Below are 15,425 nucleotides of genomic sequence, written 5' to 3'. Positions count from 1 at the left end.
AATATTGATTAAAATCCATGATAATCTTCATTGAATGTTCAATATATTGAAAAACTCTACATGTTGTATATTGTAAAAGGAAAAGTTCTGTCTCTTCAGCTTTAGATGTGCAGTATTTGCATCACACAAAGCTTGTATTGGTGTTTTCAGCCATCTTTTCCAAATCCTTTGTCATCTCTGGGAATCTCGGCAGCACCTCATGTAAGCTGGTCACAGACAGCGAGAAGAGCTGACATACGGTCAGGGCTCGGACTGTAGATAACCACTTTCCCTGGTTAAGGAGGCACATCTCTGTGAGGGCAAACAAAGCACAGGTATAGTACAGCACAGGACAGCCTCAGTGAAGTATTTACAATCAAGACACAGAAGTCTTCCATTTCAAATAAATTCCTCTAAATTTCATTTAATCTAATACAGTTCAAATGTATTTTGCTCTACTAGATTATGCAGGTAGGTTTTTAAATGAAAATCTCACTGCCTTTTTAGACGACCGCCTTTTACCCCAGTGTACAAGACATGGAGGCATATGATAAGCTCATGATTTCTTTGCTTTAAATGTATTATATCAACAACTGTATACATTTAAGAAGTTTGGAAACAAAAAAACAAACAAACAAACACAACAAAACAAAAGTCAGACAGCTAACATCACACTCAAAGCTGCTAGCAACAATGAAACAAAACCAGCTCGTTGGTCCAGACTGACTGACCTCCGAAGTGGTCTCCATCACAGAGCTCCTTCTCCAGGCTCTCCACCAGGACCTGGCCGTGCTCGATCAGGAACATGCGGTCGCCCGGCCCGTTCTGTTGGATGATGACGTCGCCCTCCTGGTAGACCTCATGCTGCAGATGAGGCAGGATGGAGGAGATGAAGCTTTTGTCACAGTTCCGGAATATAGACACCTTGCTGAGCAGCCCGGAACACATGATGTTCAGAATTTCCTGCACAAAGGAGGGGGAGAGAAAGAAGCGATGTAACATGAGCACCATGATGCATAATCAAAGTTTCAAATTGCAGATGTAACAAACTCAGTCTAAATTTTTTATTTGAATTCAAAATAAAAAATGTAGGATCAAAGTAGAAAATGTAACTCTTTCTCTATCTTTCTCTCTATATATAGGAACAGTATGTACAGTACATGTATGATCATGTATATATATATTTAACTTAAAATACTTCTGTTCCTGTACAGTAAAAAAAATACACAGAAACTCTAGACATAAAAAATGGATCAGTGGAAAGCAAGGCTACATCGTACATCTTTCAGAGAGGAGGACACCCAATTCAATATATCCTTTTCATCAAACCACTTCCCTGCATAACGGGCTTGGTAGTAACTGCTGATGCGAGCTCGCAGGTCTTTGGGGAGTTTCATGAAGGTCATGTAGTCTTCGAGATGATTCATCTGCGGGAAGATTGCACCTGTGAGTAGACCAGCTGTGTCTTTCGCTTTTTTTGGATGCTTGCAAACACAATGTCTCTTTTGTCTCTCCCTCAGTAGCCTACAGTACTAGACCTTGTTCTGGTATGCTTTCGCTGTGATGTCCACATTGGCCATCATAGCCGCAGCGTTAGCGACTATCATCGTATACATCAGAGCCCCGGACACCATACTGATGATGACAATCCACATCTCTGTGTCATCTAGGGAGAAACACACGTCAGTGTTAGTCTCAATCAGTCTGACAGGAAAAGGAAAAAGACAAAAGGATCGTGCATCATTGATGTTTGGTTAAAGTGTACGCCTTGCTTGTGGGACTCTCTGAGGATCCGTAAGAGACGGCAGTCATGTGAGAAAGGGCCCGAAAGACTCCGAAGGAGTATTTCTCAGCCACCGAGGCGTTCTGAGAAAGAGGACTCAAGTCAGCATTTTCTTTTTATAGAGGTTATATGATACAGTATAGACAATAAACGTAATAAGAATACATTTCTGCCATGATCTGTAGGCATCATAGATCCTTGCACTGCACATTTGGCTTTGCTTTGCTTAAGAATGACGTGTAATTTAGCTTGTGCTATTTGTCACATGAAATTATATTTATCTACTGTTAGAAAATGCAGGTCTCACCATGTGCATCACTGATAAAGCAGTGATGGAAATGTATGAAATATTTTTTTTTATTATTTGGGAGCATTTTGGGACAAGCCAGTTTATGGGACTTTGCAAACTGATGTGTTTCATTCCCCCATCAAAGTACTAGAAACTTTAGAAAAAACTACTTAGTTTTTAGATAATATAGTGCTTCCCTATATAGAGTTTTCTGCCATTAGGAGACTTCCACATCACACAATTCCAGTATTTGGTTGCCACGGCTACTTATTTAGAAGCTTACCATGAGATTCTCTCTCCTAACCCAGCAGTCTACTGGGAAGTCTTCCAGCATGGGCACAAAGTACTGGATGCAGCCGTTCCAGTGACACAGGAGGAAAATGGTCATGAAGAGGGACAGCACACGGAATAACAGCCGCACCACCTCAAGGTTTGCATTGGACACCTGAGAGAGATGACACGTGTGGGGTGAAAGTGAGCGTCAAAATGTAATCTTGGAAACCTCACTGGAAAGAGACAGCAGCTCTGTGACATAAAGTTATGAAATATATTTGACCGGTGCACCTCATGTAGTTTGTAAACAATGCAAAACATATTTTCAGTATATAATTTCAGTATGTTTACTACATTGTAAAAACCTATACTACATCATAAAACTGCATTTCAAGGCCCAGTTCTTGCTGAAACTTGATTTAAAACTACAAATCTTGAGATACAAATGTTTTGACCTCTACTGACCTTTTCCACTTCGTTGAAGAACCTGACCAGCCTGGACACGCGCAGGAGTCGCACCAGACTCAGTATCCTCACAAACATCAGGATTCTCACCATTCTAGTGGTCTTGGTGGAGTTAGGGTCAGCGTTGTATGTTAAGTCCTGGTACACAAACGAAGCACAGCCTTGCATGAGATTTGAGTGTGAACTCACCTACACAAACCACACACAGTAGCACTATGGATGTATTAGAATAGCTTATGTGAGGAAAATATCCAGAGAAAAGACCCATTACCGCAATGAGCAAAATGTAGCCAACTGGGAACGCAGCAATCAAATCAGGTATGAACCAGCTCTTTAAATAACTGACACGAATCTTCTTCAAGTCGAGAATAGCATTCTGTCAATGACAAATGCCTTTATTATTACAGTGTGCTGAAAAACCCGGCAGTGTTTAATAGCTATACTAGATATTCTTATACTAATAGTCAACAACAACACCAAAACCATCACACGACAAAATAGTAATAATAATAATAATGAATGTGCATTGGACTATTTGCATTTGGTGCATCTGGAAAGATGATACGAACATGAGACAGGCCAAAAGATAATGTATTCACAGCAGTCATTTAAACACGTCAGTCAAAGGTTGTGCCAGAGATGTTGACTGAGAGCCTTACACGCTTGTCAAGGTCATTTCAGGCGGGCTTGTTAACATTGCCTGAATGAAATGAATAGCCTTACCTCACTGTCGTCAGTAATGATACCCGTCCTGAAGTTAAGGGCGACGTCAATCAAGAAGAGCGTGTCTGAAAACACGTTGAACCCCTCCCAGCCCACACCGCTCTCACCGTCCAGAAAAGCAATCTCCATGGGGATCCCAACCAGGTTCAGAAATGTTATAGTCACCATGCACATGATATAATAACTCCTAATGGTGAGGAAAATACATTAAAACACAATTATTATTCTTTTTTTTTGACAACCACTACTACAAGTTTATGACAATGGCTGCTACTTCTACTTTCAACAACACTGAGACAAGAGTACCAAGCACTTACTAGTAGCTACTTAGTCTAACATTGCAATTTCATAATAATGTTTAATATTTCAGTGTTTATATTCACTGAGGCTTCATTTTCTCCTCATACGACATACATTCCCATTACATTGTTTACATTCATGTCCATTGGCTTTACAAATGTCTCTTCATTCTGGTGTCAACAAAGCAAACAGCACTGACCCAAAGCCTTAGCAGCCACACAGTCACCCTCCCCATCCACACAGACAGGTGAAGACAAGACAGCACGCCACTGTACCGTATGGGACTAAAAGGGTGGATGACCAGGATCCCGCTCTCCCTCTGCTTCATACACTGCTCCTCCACGGCTACCTCGCTGCCGTACACATACAGCGACTGCCTGTTCAACTGGGGCAGGAGAAGGTTCCTCCACCCCCCGCATTTTGCTATTGTTCCTCTTCTGGTGGGGGTCGCAGGCATCTCCATCTTAGCTCTCCGGGTACCAAGCAGTAGATTTAGTCACCTCACTATGCTGGGCATTTTTCACTGAGCACCTCTGGCAACTTTTTTTCCCTCTCTTCTCTTTCTGGACAGGACAGGGGTGGGGACTGAATGTGGGAGGAGAGGAAAGGAGAGGAGATGATAGGAGAGGCAACTTGCTTTTTTTTATGTTGACCCTTTCTGTTCCGTTAACACTCCGGGGGGTAATTTTCCATCACAATTGCCTGTCCCCCCTAAGCTGAAGCGGCGGCGGCAGTGGTGTCGGAAGAGGAGGGGGAGGAGAGGAGAGGAGAGGAGAGAGCGCAAGCGCGACAGAGACCAAGGCGGCTGGCCGCCAGACTTTCCGTTCTGTCTCCTTCTATCTTTTTTGTCATGCTCATCAACTATTCAGCAAGCCCTGGTTTCATGCGCCGATGAATCCGAACGCGGCGGCAGTGATGGTGAAGATGTGGGCAGCAGCTCACCTGGCCCCGTCAAAGACAGCCGACAGCCGGCCGGTTTTGAGTATCAGCCATCGTCATCTAAAACCAGACAGCTGGCTCTGTGTTTTGTGCCGTGTGCAGGGATGGCAGGGAAAGACTGGGGTAACGGGAATAACTGCTGCATTAATTAATAACGAGAGAGATTAGGGGTCAGTGTTAATGAGAGAGGGAGAGAGAGGTAGAGAGAGAGAATGAGAGAGAGAAAGAGCGAGAGAAAGAGCGAGAGAAAGAGCGAGAGAATGAGAGAGAAAGAGGGGGAGAGAGAAAGAGAGCGAGAGAGGGAGAATGAGAGAAAGAGCGGTAGAGCGAGAGAAAAAGAGAATGAGAGAGAAAGAGAACGAGAGAGGGAGAATGAGAGAGAATGAGAGAGGGAGAGAGAAAGAGGGAGAAAGAGAGAGGGAGAGAGAAAGAGGGACAATGAAAGAGAAAGAGAGGTAGAGAGAAAAAGAGGGAGAGAGAAAGAGAGGTAGAGAGAGAGAATGAGGGAGAGAGAATGAGAGAGAAAGAGAGAGAAAAAGAGAGAGAAAGAGGGACAGAGTGAAAGAGGAGAATGAGAGAGAGAAAGAGGGAGAGAGAGAGAGTGAGAGAGGGAGAATGAGAGAGAGAGAAAGAGAGGTAGAGAGAATGAGAGAAAGAGCGAATGAGAAAAAAAGGAAGAGTGAGAGAGAAAGAGAGCGAGAGAGAGGTAGAATGAGAGAGAGAAAGAGAGGTAGAGAGAAATGAGAATGAGAGAGAGAGAATGAGAGAGGGAGAGAGAAAGAGGGAGAGAGAAAGAGGGAGAATGAAAGAGAAAGAGAGCGAGAGAGAGAGAGAGAATGAGAATGAGAGAGAGAGAGGTAGAGCGAGAGAAAAAGAGAATGAGAGAAAGAGAACGAGAGAGGGAGAATGAGAGAGAATGAGAGAGGGAGAGAGAAAGAGGGAGAAAGAGAGAGGGAGAGAGAAAGAGAGCGAGAGAGGGAGATAGAGAGAGAGGTAGAGCGAGAGAAAAAGAGAATGAGAGAAAGAGAACGAGAGAGGGAGAATGAGAGAGAATGAGAGAGGGAGAGAGAAAGAGGGAGAAAGAGAGAGGGAGAGAGAAAGAGGGAGAATGAAAGAGAAAGAGAGCGAGAGAGAATGAGAGAAAAAGAGGGAGAGAGAAAGAGAGGTAGAGAGAGAGAATGAGGGAGAGAGAATGAGAGAGAAAGAGAGAGAATGAGAGAGAGAAAGAGCGAGAGAAAGAGCGGGAGAATGAGAGAGAAAGAGGGGGAGAGAGAAAGAGAGCGAGAGAGGGAGATAGAGAGAGAGAGGTAGAGCGAGAGAAAAAGAGAATGAGAGAAAGAGAACGAGAGAGGGAGAATGAGAGAGAATGAGAGAGGGAGAGAGAAAGAGGGAGAAAGAGAGAGGGAGAGAGAAAGAGGGAGAATGAAAGAGAAAGAGAGCGAGAGAGAATGAGAGAAAAAGAGGGAGAGAGAAAGAGAGGTAGAGAGAGAGAATAAGGGAGAGAATGAGAGAGAAAGAGAGAGAAAGAGAGAGAAAAAGAGAGAAAGAGGGACAGAGTGAAAGAGGAGAATGAGAGAGAGAAAGAGGGAGAGAGAGAGAGTGAGAGAGGGAGAATGAGAGAGAGAGAAAGAGAGGTAGAGAGAGAATGAGAGAAAGAGGGAGAGAGCGAATGAGAAAAAAAGGAAGAGTGAGAGAGAAAGAGAGCGAGAGAGAGGTAGAATGAGAGAGAGAAAGAGAGGTAGAGAGAAATGAGAATGAGAGAGAGAGAATGAGAGGGAGAGAGAAAGAGGGAGAAAGAGAGGGAGAGAGAAAGAGGGAGAATGAAAGAGAAAGAGAGCGAGAGAGAGAATGAGAGAAAAAGAGGGAGAGAGAGAGAGAGAGGGAGAATGAGAGAGAGAAAGAGAGGTAGAGAGAGAGAATGAGAGAAAGAGGGAGAGAGCGAATGAGAAAAAAAAGGGAGAATGAGAGAGAAAGAGAGGGAGAGAGAGGGAGAATGAGAGCGAGAAAGAGAGGTAGAGAGAGAATGAGAGAAAGAGGGAGAGAATGAACGAGAGAGAAAGAGGGAGAGAGTGAAAGAGAAAGAGTGAGAGAAGGAGAATGAGAGAAAGAGGGAGAATGAGAAAGAGAGCAAGAGAGAGGGAGAATTAGAAGGAAAGAGGTAGAGAGAGAGAATAAGAGAAAGAGAGATAATGAGAGAGAAAAAGAGAAAGAGAGTGAGAGAGATAGAGTGAGAGAGGGAGAATGAGAAAGAAGGAGAGAGTGAGAGAGTGAGAATAAGAGAGAAAGAGAGCGAGAGTGAGAGAGAGGGAGAATGAGAGAGAGAATGAGAGACAAAGAGAGAGAGAGAGAGTGGAAGATCAGGTGAGAAATGAGGGATATGTGTTCCTGAAATGAATGAAACCTTATCATTTAATCCATACCCATAGGAGTATGATACTCTGGGACTTTGGCAAGGCTGCTGCCCAAAACCAATGGAATGAAACGAAAGGCGACTTGAGTGCAATGAATAATTCATGTTTTCTATGAGTGATACCAGTAGTGTCCGCAGCCTCTGTGGTTATGTGTTTAAAAACATCCGTTGAAAGCGGCTGCAGTTGTTCTGAGGAGGTCACACAGTCAAAAGAATAGTCAGTCCCAATCTGTACATAGTTTTGCCATGTGTTTTTGACAGGCTTTGCATTTTGGCAGCTATTACAAAGGAGGATGCTCTGTAACTACAGTTTAAACACGTTTTTTTCAGCCATGTTCTTGGAACCCGTCCGCACTGAAATGTTGCGTTTCCCTGCTCAAAGCATACCTGAGTGAAATCATTCACACGTCCTTGATTAACAACATCAGGTGTGTGTTAAGCCAATCAAGAATGTAACTAAGGAGTCGACCATGGGCGCTCCCGGAATACTAAGAATCCCTAAACTGTATGAACCACATTCCAGACGTTCCCGCCTGTCGAGTACAGTGAGGGTGTTTAAATATGGAGGATGCTACTGGTGAATGTTAAAATATTTACAGCAGTTCTAATGCAGTCTGACTAGGCAAATACGTAATGTATATTAGGCTATGGGGTTGTGCCTCAGTTTACTGCTGTAATGATGGCCTGAGGCTCTGTAAATAATTGCACACTGGAAAAAATGAGTCTGTGACATTTCATGATCTTTAGTGTTCTTTTTAGGTCAAAATCCCAACAACATTTTATTAACTCAAACAAATCTGTAAAGTTTAAACATTCAGAAGTTCATCAGTTCAAAAACTTTCACAAGAACAAATGAACAGAATCAATTAAAATGAGTTAATTCATTTTTTTTAATTAACTAGTTTTAAGGTCAACTTCTATTTATTTATTTGGTCCCATCCAATATGTCATCAAGTTCAAAATCATAGTCTGCGTCGCTAGCCTCCTCCAGACTCTCAGTGTAGTCGTTTAACCCTGAGGTGGTGGGGTTCTGTGTCTGGGCACCCTGGGCACCAATCTTAGCATCTAACAAACAAACAGGTGAATCAGGTTCAATTCACAGGTGCTTCTTACAATTGGGATAAAAAAAAATTAAAAATTCAATATGAAACAGCTCAAGATAATAAACAAAACAATATTAGATTAGACACAGCACTAGGAATATGACACCAGGGGGCTATTCTAAGAACGTGGTTTAGATAGATAGATAGATAGATGGATACTTTATGAATTCCGAGGCAAATTTAGGTCAACCATAGTAGCTTACTTACTCACAGACATACATACATAAATCACATACACATAGGGGGAACATGTTCACAGGGAGTGGGGTGTTTACAGATACAGGAATGGATCTGACCCTATGGTACATTGTGCATAGATTGGTAAAGTGTTGATGTCCACGAGGAAAGTGTTCTTGTGCTGCAAGTGAGGATAGTGCAAGAGATAGTGTTCATGTGCTTGTGTGGATAGTGCAACGTTCTTGTGCTTGTGTGTGTGTGTGTGTGTGTGTGTGTGTGTGGATAGTGCAAAGAGATATAAGTTGTTCAGTCTGTTTAGTGAGAAACCCTGGTAGGTTAAGTCAGAGTAAGTGTTAAGCCTCCTAATAGAATAGCCTTATGGCTTCATTCTGCTAGCAAAACAAAGCCATAGGACTCTTCTATTAGGAGGTTCACCCCTTACTGAACTGAGCCAAGTTTGTCACTTAACCACAATCTTGGAACACCTCCCAGATCTGTGCTGCATTCAAACCATATATCACCATATTCCCGAGATCAACTGGCCTGCTGGGAAAATACTTACCCAGAAGGTCCTTCTGTCTCTCTAAGGCAGTGCACATGATGGCCTTGCGGACATCCGGGAAACAGGTCAGGACTACGTTGAAATTGTCCACAGACAGGGAGAAGAGGTGGCAAGTGGACAGGGCAGTCACCGAGGCGACACGCTTTCCTTTGGTCAATAGGCAGACCTCTGCAGAGACGAGCACACCAGAACAGGACAGTCAAGAGATATGCTACGTGAGAGAAGCATCAGAACGCTATTGCTAAACAACGAGATAAGGATTTAAGCTTTGTGGATTTGTGACTTTTAAAGCTCAACTGAAAATGGGACCCACCACCAAAGTAGTCTCCATCGCACAGCTCTTTCCTGAAGGAGTCCGTGGCCACAAGGACCTGACCGTGCTCGATGAAGAACATGCGATCGCCCGGAGCAAACTGTCGCACAATGACGTCTCCCTCCAGGAATACCTCATAGCGCAAGTGAAGCAGGATGGCGTTGATGAAGCTGGGGTCACGGTCCTTGAACATTGGCGTGCTCTCCAGCATGCTGGCGCACAAGACATTCAGAATTTCCTACAGCAATTAAGAGGTAGATAGACAGAAGATAACTATCTGGTCAATGGACTAATGGCATTTACTCAGGAAAGATGAGCTAATATGTAGTTAAAGCAGACTTTTTTTGCCTTGAGACAATTTTATTGTTCTGGCGCTATATAAATACAATTGAATTGAATTGAATTAATAATAAAGGGAAAAAGTTCTTCTGGTACCTCTTTCAAAGATTTGGAGAGCAAACTGAGAATTTCCTTCTCATCGAACCACTTCCCGCCATAGCGTGCTTGATAGTAGTCATTGATGCGTGCACGTAGTGGTTTGGGTAGTTTTCTGAAGCACATGTAGTCCTCCAGATGATTCAGCTAAAAGACATTTTATGTATGGCATGGCATTCCTGGTAACATCATGACATTCACACATTTCTACTGTCTACCCACTAGTGAGTATGGCTCATCTACACCTCCGCCTGCATCGAACACATTCTGGAGTTATAGCTAAATAGTTTGGAGTCACACAGAAATGTCTCTCATCTAAGGCTTCCAACACATGCGAGCCAGTCGATTTAGCCTGATTTGTTCATGTTCATGTGTCACAATCTGAATCAACTAAGTGTTAACATGTTAAGGACATATCAGACATTTGGAAAGCAATATCAATTTAGCTGCACTGCACTCGATCCCTACCTTGTTTTTATAGAGTTTGGAGGGTGCATCCACATTAGTCATCATGGCTGCAGCATTGGCAACCATGACGGTGTACATCAGTGCTCCAGATACCATGCTGGTCATAACAATCCACAGCTCCACCTCATCTAAAAGAATTGGAATAGTATATTATATATTACAAATTAAAGAATGAGTATACGTCTTTGTATTCAAAGGCTCAGAAAAGTAACCTTTTAGTTATGTATCGTTAGCAATATTTCAAAAAATTTGAAAAACAATGATGAAAGTGCCAAATAGCTCAACAGCGATGAGCCTACCAGTCGGAGGGCCTTCGGCGCCATACGATATCCCAATCATGTGAGAAAGAGCTCGAAAGATTCCAAAAGTGTACTTCTCCCCTGTCGTGGCATTCTGCAGGATGAAAAAATTAGTGAAGAAAAATCTGTACTCACCCAAAACGAAGAAAGTTTTTATACCATAAAATATAGCCACCCATGTAGCAGTAACTATGTGATAGTAACAATCTACCATGAGCTGAAATATGAAATATTTGTTTTTATTATTTGGGAGCATTTTGGGACAAGCCAGTTTATGGGACAAGCCAGCTTATGGGACTTTTAAAGTACTAGAAACTTTAGAAAAAACTACTTAGTTCTTAGATAATATAGTGCTTCCCTATATAGAGTTTTCTGCCATTAGGAGACTTCCACATCACACAATTCCAGCATTTGGTTGCCACGGCTACTTATTTAGAAGCTTACCATGAGATTCTCTCTCCTAACCCAGCACTCTGATGGGAAGTCTCCCAGCAAAGGCACAAAGTACTGAATGCAACCATTCCAGTGACACAGGATAAACATCATCATGAATAAACTAAGGATTCTGAAGAACATACGGAGGCCCTCCAGATTGGCATTTGTCATCTGAGATGGGAAAAGAGAGTAAGATATGACATGAAACACCAAAGTGTAAGCCTGTAGATGATGAAAATATCAGAGAGAATGTAACACTATGGAAACGTATTTTTTAAAGGCATTTAAATGTGGATTCCGTGATTCTAACCTAGCCTACACCTTTTGTCAAATTCAGCAAATTGGTCTCATTGTCCTCTAACTGTCAGTTTTGTATATGTGCACTCAAAAACAGTCTGTAGTGTACTGTACATACAGTGGGGAAAATAAGTATTTGAACCCCTGCCGATTTCGCAAGTTTGGCCACTTGCAAAGAAATGTGTGATCTATAATTGTAATAGTAGGTGTATTTTAACAGTGAGAAACAGAATATCAACAAAATAATCCAGAAAACTGCATTTTATAACATTTATGACTTAATTTGCATTTGATGCAGAAAATAAGTATTTGAACCCCCAAGCAAACAGCAAGAATTCTGGCTCCCAATGACCAGTTATGTGCCCAAGAAGCACACAGATTATTCCTCATTAGGCCTAACAAGGTACACCTGATCTCAACTCAGGTGTAATCGGCAGGGGTTCAAATACTTATTTTCCCCACTGTAGTCCTGGCTCTGTAAATGGGAAACAGCCAATAAACACGCTGCTTCAAGAGCACAGAAGGGATGGGGTTTCATTTTATTTCGCTGCTGAGCTCAAATATCAGCAATGGCCATTATCAATAACAGCAAATATCAATCACGCCCTCTACCTTTAAATGAACACAGAAGGTTTCCAGACATGTACCTGTTCAAACTCACTGAAGAATCTCACTAGCCGGGACACACGTAGGAGACGAATCAGACTAAGAATTCTAGCAAACATAAGAATCCGCATAATTTTGGCACCTTGCAATGAAGTTGTGTCGTTGTTGTACAGGTTGTCCTAGGAAAAGTGGTATTTTCTGTCACAATTCAACTGACAGCTTGACATTTCAGACATGTTTTGGGGAAATAATAAGATCACTTTACTGCAATGGCAATGGCGAAGTCAACAGGAAATGAAGCCAGTGCATCTGGAACAAACCAAGTTTTCAAATAATCTATGGCAATAACCTTCGTATCAAGGATAGCAACCTGAAAAAGCACAGGGCCAACAAATTCTCTGTTAATCCATTGTCCACATTGACCAACAATATTTGAAAAACTACAACACATTCTGATAAAAAAAAAATATTTTGCTGACTATTGTCTGTTACTGAAAAAAAAATAACTTTCATGCAAAGGAACAACATTTTAGGAATGACAAAACAGTAGGCTACTAAAAGAGAGTGAAACAGTTTTACCAAGTTTATGTACAGGACCATCAAAGATGTGATAGTCCTATCAACAATAGAAATACAAGTCATACCACTCATACCTGACTGCCATCTGTGAGTATACCCATTCTAAAGTTCAGGACAACATCCACCATAAACAATGTGTCTGATATCGCATTGAACATTTTCCAAATTGTCCGAGCCACACCATGCGCATTGTCAGAATAGGCAATTTCCACTGGAATTGAGATAAGGTTCAAGAAAGTCATAGCGACCATGAACATGACGTAATTGTGCCTGCAACATAAAGACACAGCGCAATCAGAATACTACCCTATCATCTTACTTACACAGCTATCTTGAAGCATATCAGGTTAGGTAAAGACCTGCTAGCCTTGGCAATAATGTTAAACTGATTTGGGTAGCTAGCTATCCTGGCTTATTGTTTGGTGGAAATGCTTATTGATTTTCCTATGCTTTTTCATATTATTCTTTAAAGTGATAATTCAGTTGGAACAATTCAATGCATGCAGGGAGAGACAAACAAAGGAGAAGGCAAAAAGAAAGGTTGCTAGACTGCCACTATTGTAGTGGTTGCTAAGGTGCTGCTAGGGTAGTTGAGGTGGTTGCTATGGTAGGGGATAGAGAAAGTGGGAGCGAAATGCTTGGCTTTATATGTTGGAGTTAAAAAAATGAGAGAGGGGGAGGGAGAGAGAGAGAAATAAATGATTAGCTTAATATTGAGTTAGCAAAAAGGAGAGATGATACACGGTCTTTCTATCTTAATATCCAGCTCCCCCATCTATTTAATTTCTTTATCTCTTTCTCTCTCTCACTTTCAATGTATCTATCTCTTACTTTCCTACGTATTCTGTCTATCTTAAAATCTTCATCAACTATCCACATAATTGTGCGTGCAACATAAAGACAGAGCAATCCCAAATCTACTCTTACTCAAACAAATATCTTGAAAATGTTCAGGTTCGGTAAAGACCAGCGAGCCTTGGCAACGATACTCATTTGGGTAGCTATCGCTAGCTAGCTAGCTATCCTGGCAGTGCTCATTTGTTCTTATGATTCCGGCCTACCTATCCTAACTTACTTAACAATGATTAAAAAAAGTTGCAAGATCATTAAATACAGCATTGTTTTTTTTTCTATAATTAAGAGTTCATCTTGTTAACTACATAATTTGAGCTATGACAATGGCCATAGCTCAGTACACGTCAATTTAACTGGCTATATAGCTACATGCTAACATAGTTACCTTAAATTGATCTTACCTTACTGGACTTAGGGGGTGTATTATCCATTTACCAATTTGCCTTTGACGATCACATTCCTTCTTAAAGGCTTTTTCGCTTCCAAAGATAAATAAAGACTGTTTGTTAAATTGTGGAAGCAGTAGGTCAAACAGAGCATACTTGGCCCGACCAAATATGGACGTTGGTTCATTTTCAATGTCAACTTTAATGTCATCGTCAACATTTTCGGTTGTTGGTATGTTAGAGACTCTTGCAGTCTCTTGCAGATTTGTATCAGTCCCCATCACAAAACTCGTGTCGGGGGGGGAAATGACAGAGGATAGATACTACAGGCAGTAAACATTTGTTAACGGATAAGTTGCAAAACAGTGGTCGCGAGACGTTCCTCGAATGGATCACATATTTGAAGTTAGCTCTCGTCATCGTTTCCAGATAGTTGTTCTTTTCTCGACACGTTGAATCGTAGTCGTCGGTTTCCTGGTGACGTAAATTCATCGTTGACTTGACGTTGATTCAACGTGCTTTTGCTGGGGTTGTTCTTCTGAATTTTCATAACAAGACACAACTACTAAATTACTACTAAAACGTTACTACTCCACTGGGCTACCACCTCTATCACTCTTAATACTTATTGTTTAGTTATTAATGTTTGGCTTTTGTCAAGGACAGATCAGTTTTCATTCCCACTAGTCATCCCGGCTATGCTCTATGTAGTTATGTGGCTCGGGTTGGAACACCCCGCAAAAATGTAAGAAAAATCTTCACAGTACTGCATCGCCAACAATATCAAGAATGCTATCCTAGTTAGCATGTTATCAGAATTTTGTCAGTGCCAGCTGGGCTGTTGGTGGTGTTTAAGATCAAAACCTACCAGTAGTAGGCTTATAGTAGAGGCACTAGCGTAGTAGGCTATAGTTGTAATATTTTAACAGTAATAATAGCAACTGATAGTAGAAAAATACAGACCATTCTATCAAGTTGGAGGTGGTATTTATTAAATCGTTTTTAGAAATAAAAACGATAATTCTAAAAATACTCCTCTTATGCAGTAGCCTACTCTCACACATATTCTGGAAATGGTCAAATACAAAATGGCAACACATTCCTATAATTTGTTATTGGGCATATTGTATGTGGATGTATATCAACAGACACAACAGACATACACAACACGCAGACCACTACATATATGGCATTACCAAAGCTACAAAGCTGCACTAGGCTCCACACACACTATGCTCACACATGTGTTGGATTTTCCTTGAAGGGGCTAATAGCTAATTTAAAACTAACTGACATAAAGGGCAAGGGCTTTCAATTGATTGATTGTCTTCATTTTTCCAGATCTTTCTATATTTATAACGGCTGAAGTGGACAACATTTAACAAACAGATGTAGGGGTCACAGCAGGGGGTGTAAGCCTCGCCCTTGGTGAAATCAGTGGAGATTTAAATGTGGAACTCTACAAACAAGAAACTAATGATCACCTCAACAGCACCGCCACCGCAATATAACATTATTTTCATTTTTCTGCAGACAGGTTGACCAGCAGTCGCTGCTGTTGTGGCTAGATGTTCATCACAAGCTTGTCAAATACTGCTGGCCCATCCAGAATGAGGTCCTTTGTAAGACTAGGAAAGTGACCTATAGAAGACTCTATGGTGGACAAGGGAATGGGCATCCTTGTCTGAATGGTTGCAGAAGTCTCTTTCAGGTTGCTTTACAAAGAAACCTATAGCAAAAGTATAGGCC

At 41.6% G+C, this 15,425-nt stretch overlaps 1 protein-coding gene and 1 pseudogene across 2 annotated transcripts; both read right to left on the bottom strand.

Moving 5' to 3' along the window:
- Nucleotides 1–107: 107 nt before the first annotated feature.
- On the bottom strand, nucleotides 108–4,984 carry LOC116224149 (annotated as a pseudogene).
- Nucleotides 4,985–7,826: 2,842 nt separating this feature from the next.
- LOC105913237 (potassium/sodium hyperpolarization-activated cyclic nucleotide-gated channel 1-like) lies at nucleotides 7,827–14,499 on the bottom strand. Of its 2 annotated transcripts, XM_012842279.3 has the most exons (11): nucleotides 13,692–14,497; nucleotides 12,510–12,705; nucleotides 12,122–12,226; nucleotides 11,898–12,035; nucleotides 10,963–11,124; nucleotides 10,519–10,612; nucleotides 10,220–10,347; nucleotides 9,752–9,898; nucleotides 9,317–9,554; nucleotides 9,004–9,171; nucleotides 7,835–8,226 (listed from the first exon to the last, which is right to left on the bottom strand). In XM_012842279.3, exons 1-11 carry the CDS (start codon nucleotides 13,955–13,957, stop codon nucleotides 8,087–8,089), a joined length of 1,782 nt encoding a protein of 593 aa, XP_012697733.2. In that variant the 5' UTR covers nucleotides 13,958–14,497; the 3' UTR covers nucleotides 7,835–8,086. The 2 variants fall into 2 exon arrangements, with proteins under 2 accessions (XP_031438848.1, XP_012697733.2); XM_031582988.2 differs by lacking the exons at nucleotides 12,122–12,226; nucleotides 12,510–12,705 and having other exon boundaries at nucleotides 7,827–8,226; nucleotides 11,898–11,964; nucleotides 13,692–14,499.
- Between the last annotated feature and the right edge of the window lie 926 nt (nucleotides 14,500–15,425).

Source organism: Clupea harengus, chromosome 2 (assembly GCF_900700415.2).
Source record: "Clupea harengus chromosome 2, Ch_v2.0.2, whole genome shotgun sequence".
Taxonomy (NCBI): domain Eukaryota; kingdom Metazoa; phylum Chordata; class Actinopteri; order Clupeiformes; family Clupeidae; genus Clupea; species Clupea harengus.
Note: the sequence above shows the minus strand (reverse complement) of the source record. Positions and strands in the feature narration are given on the sequence as shown.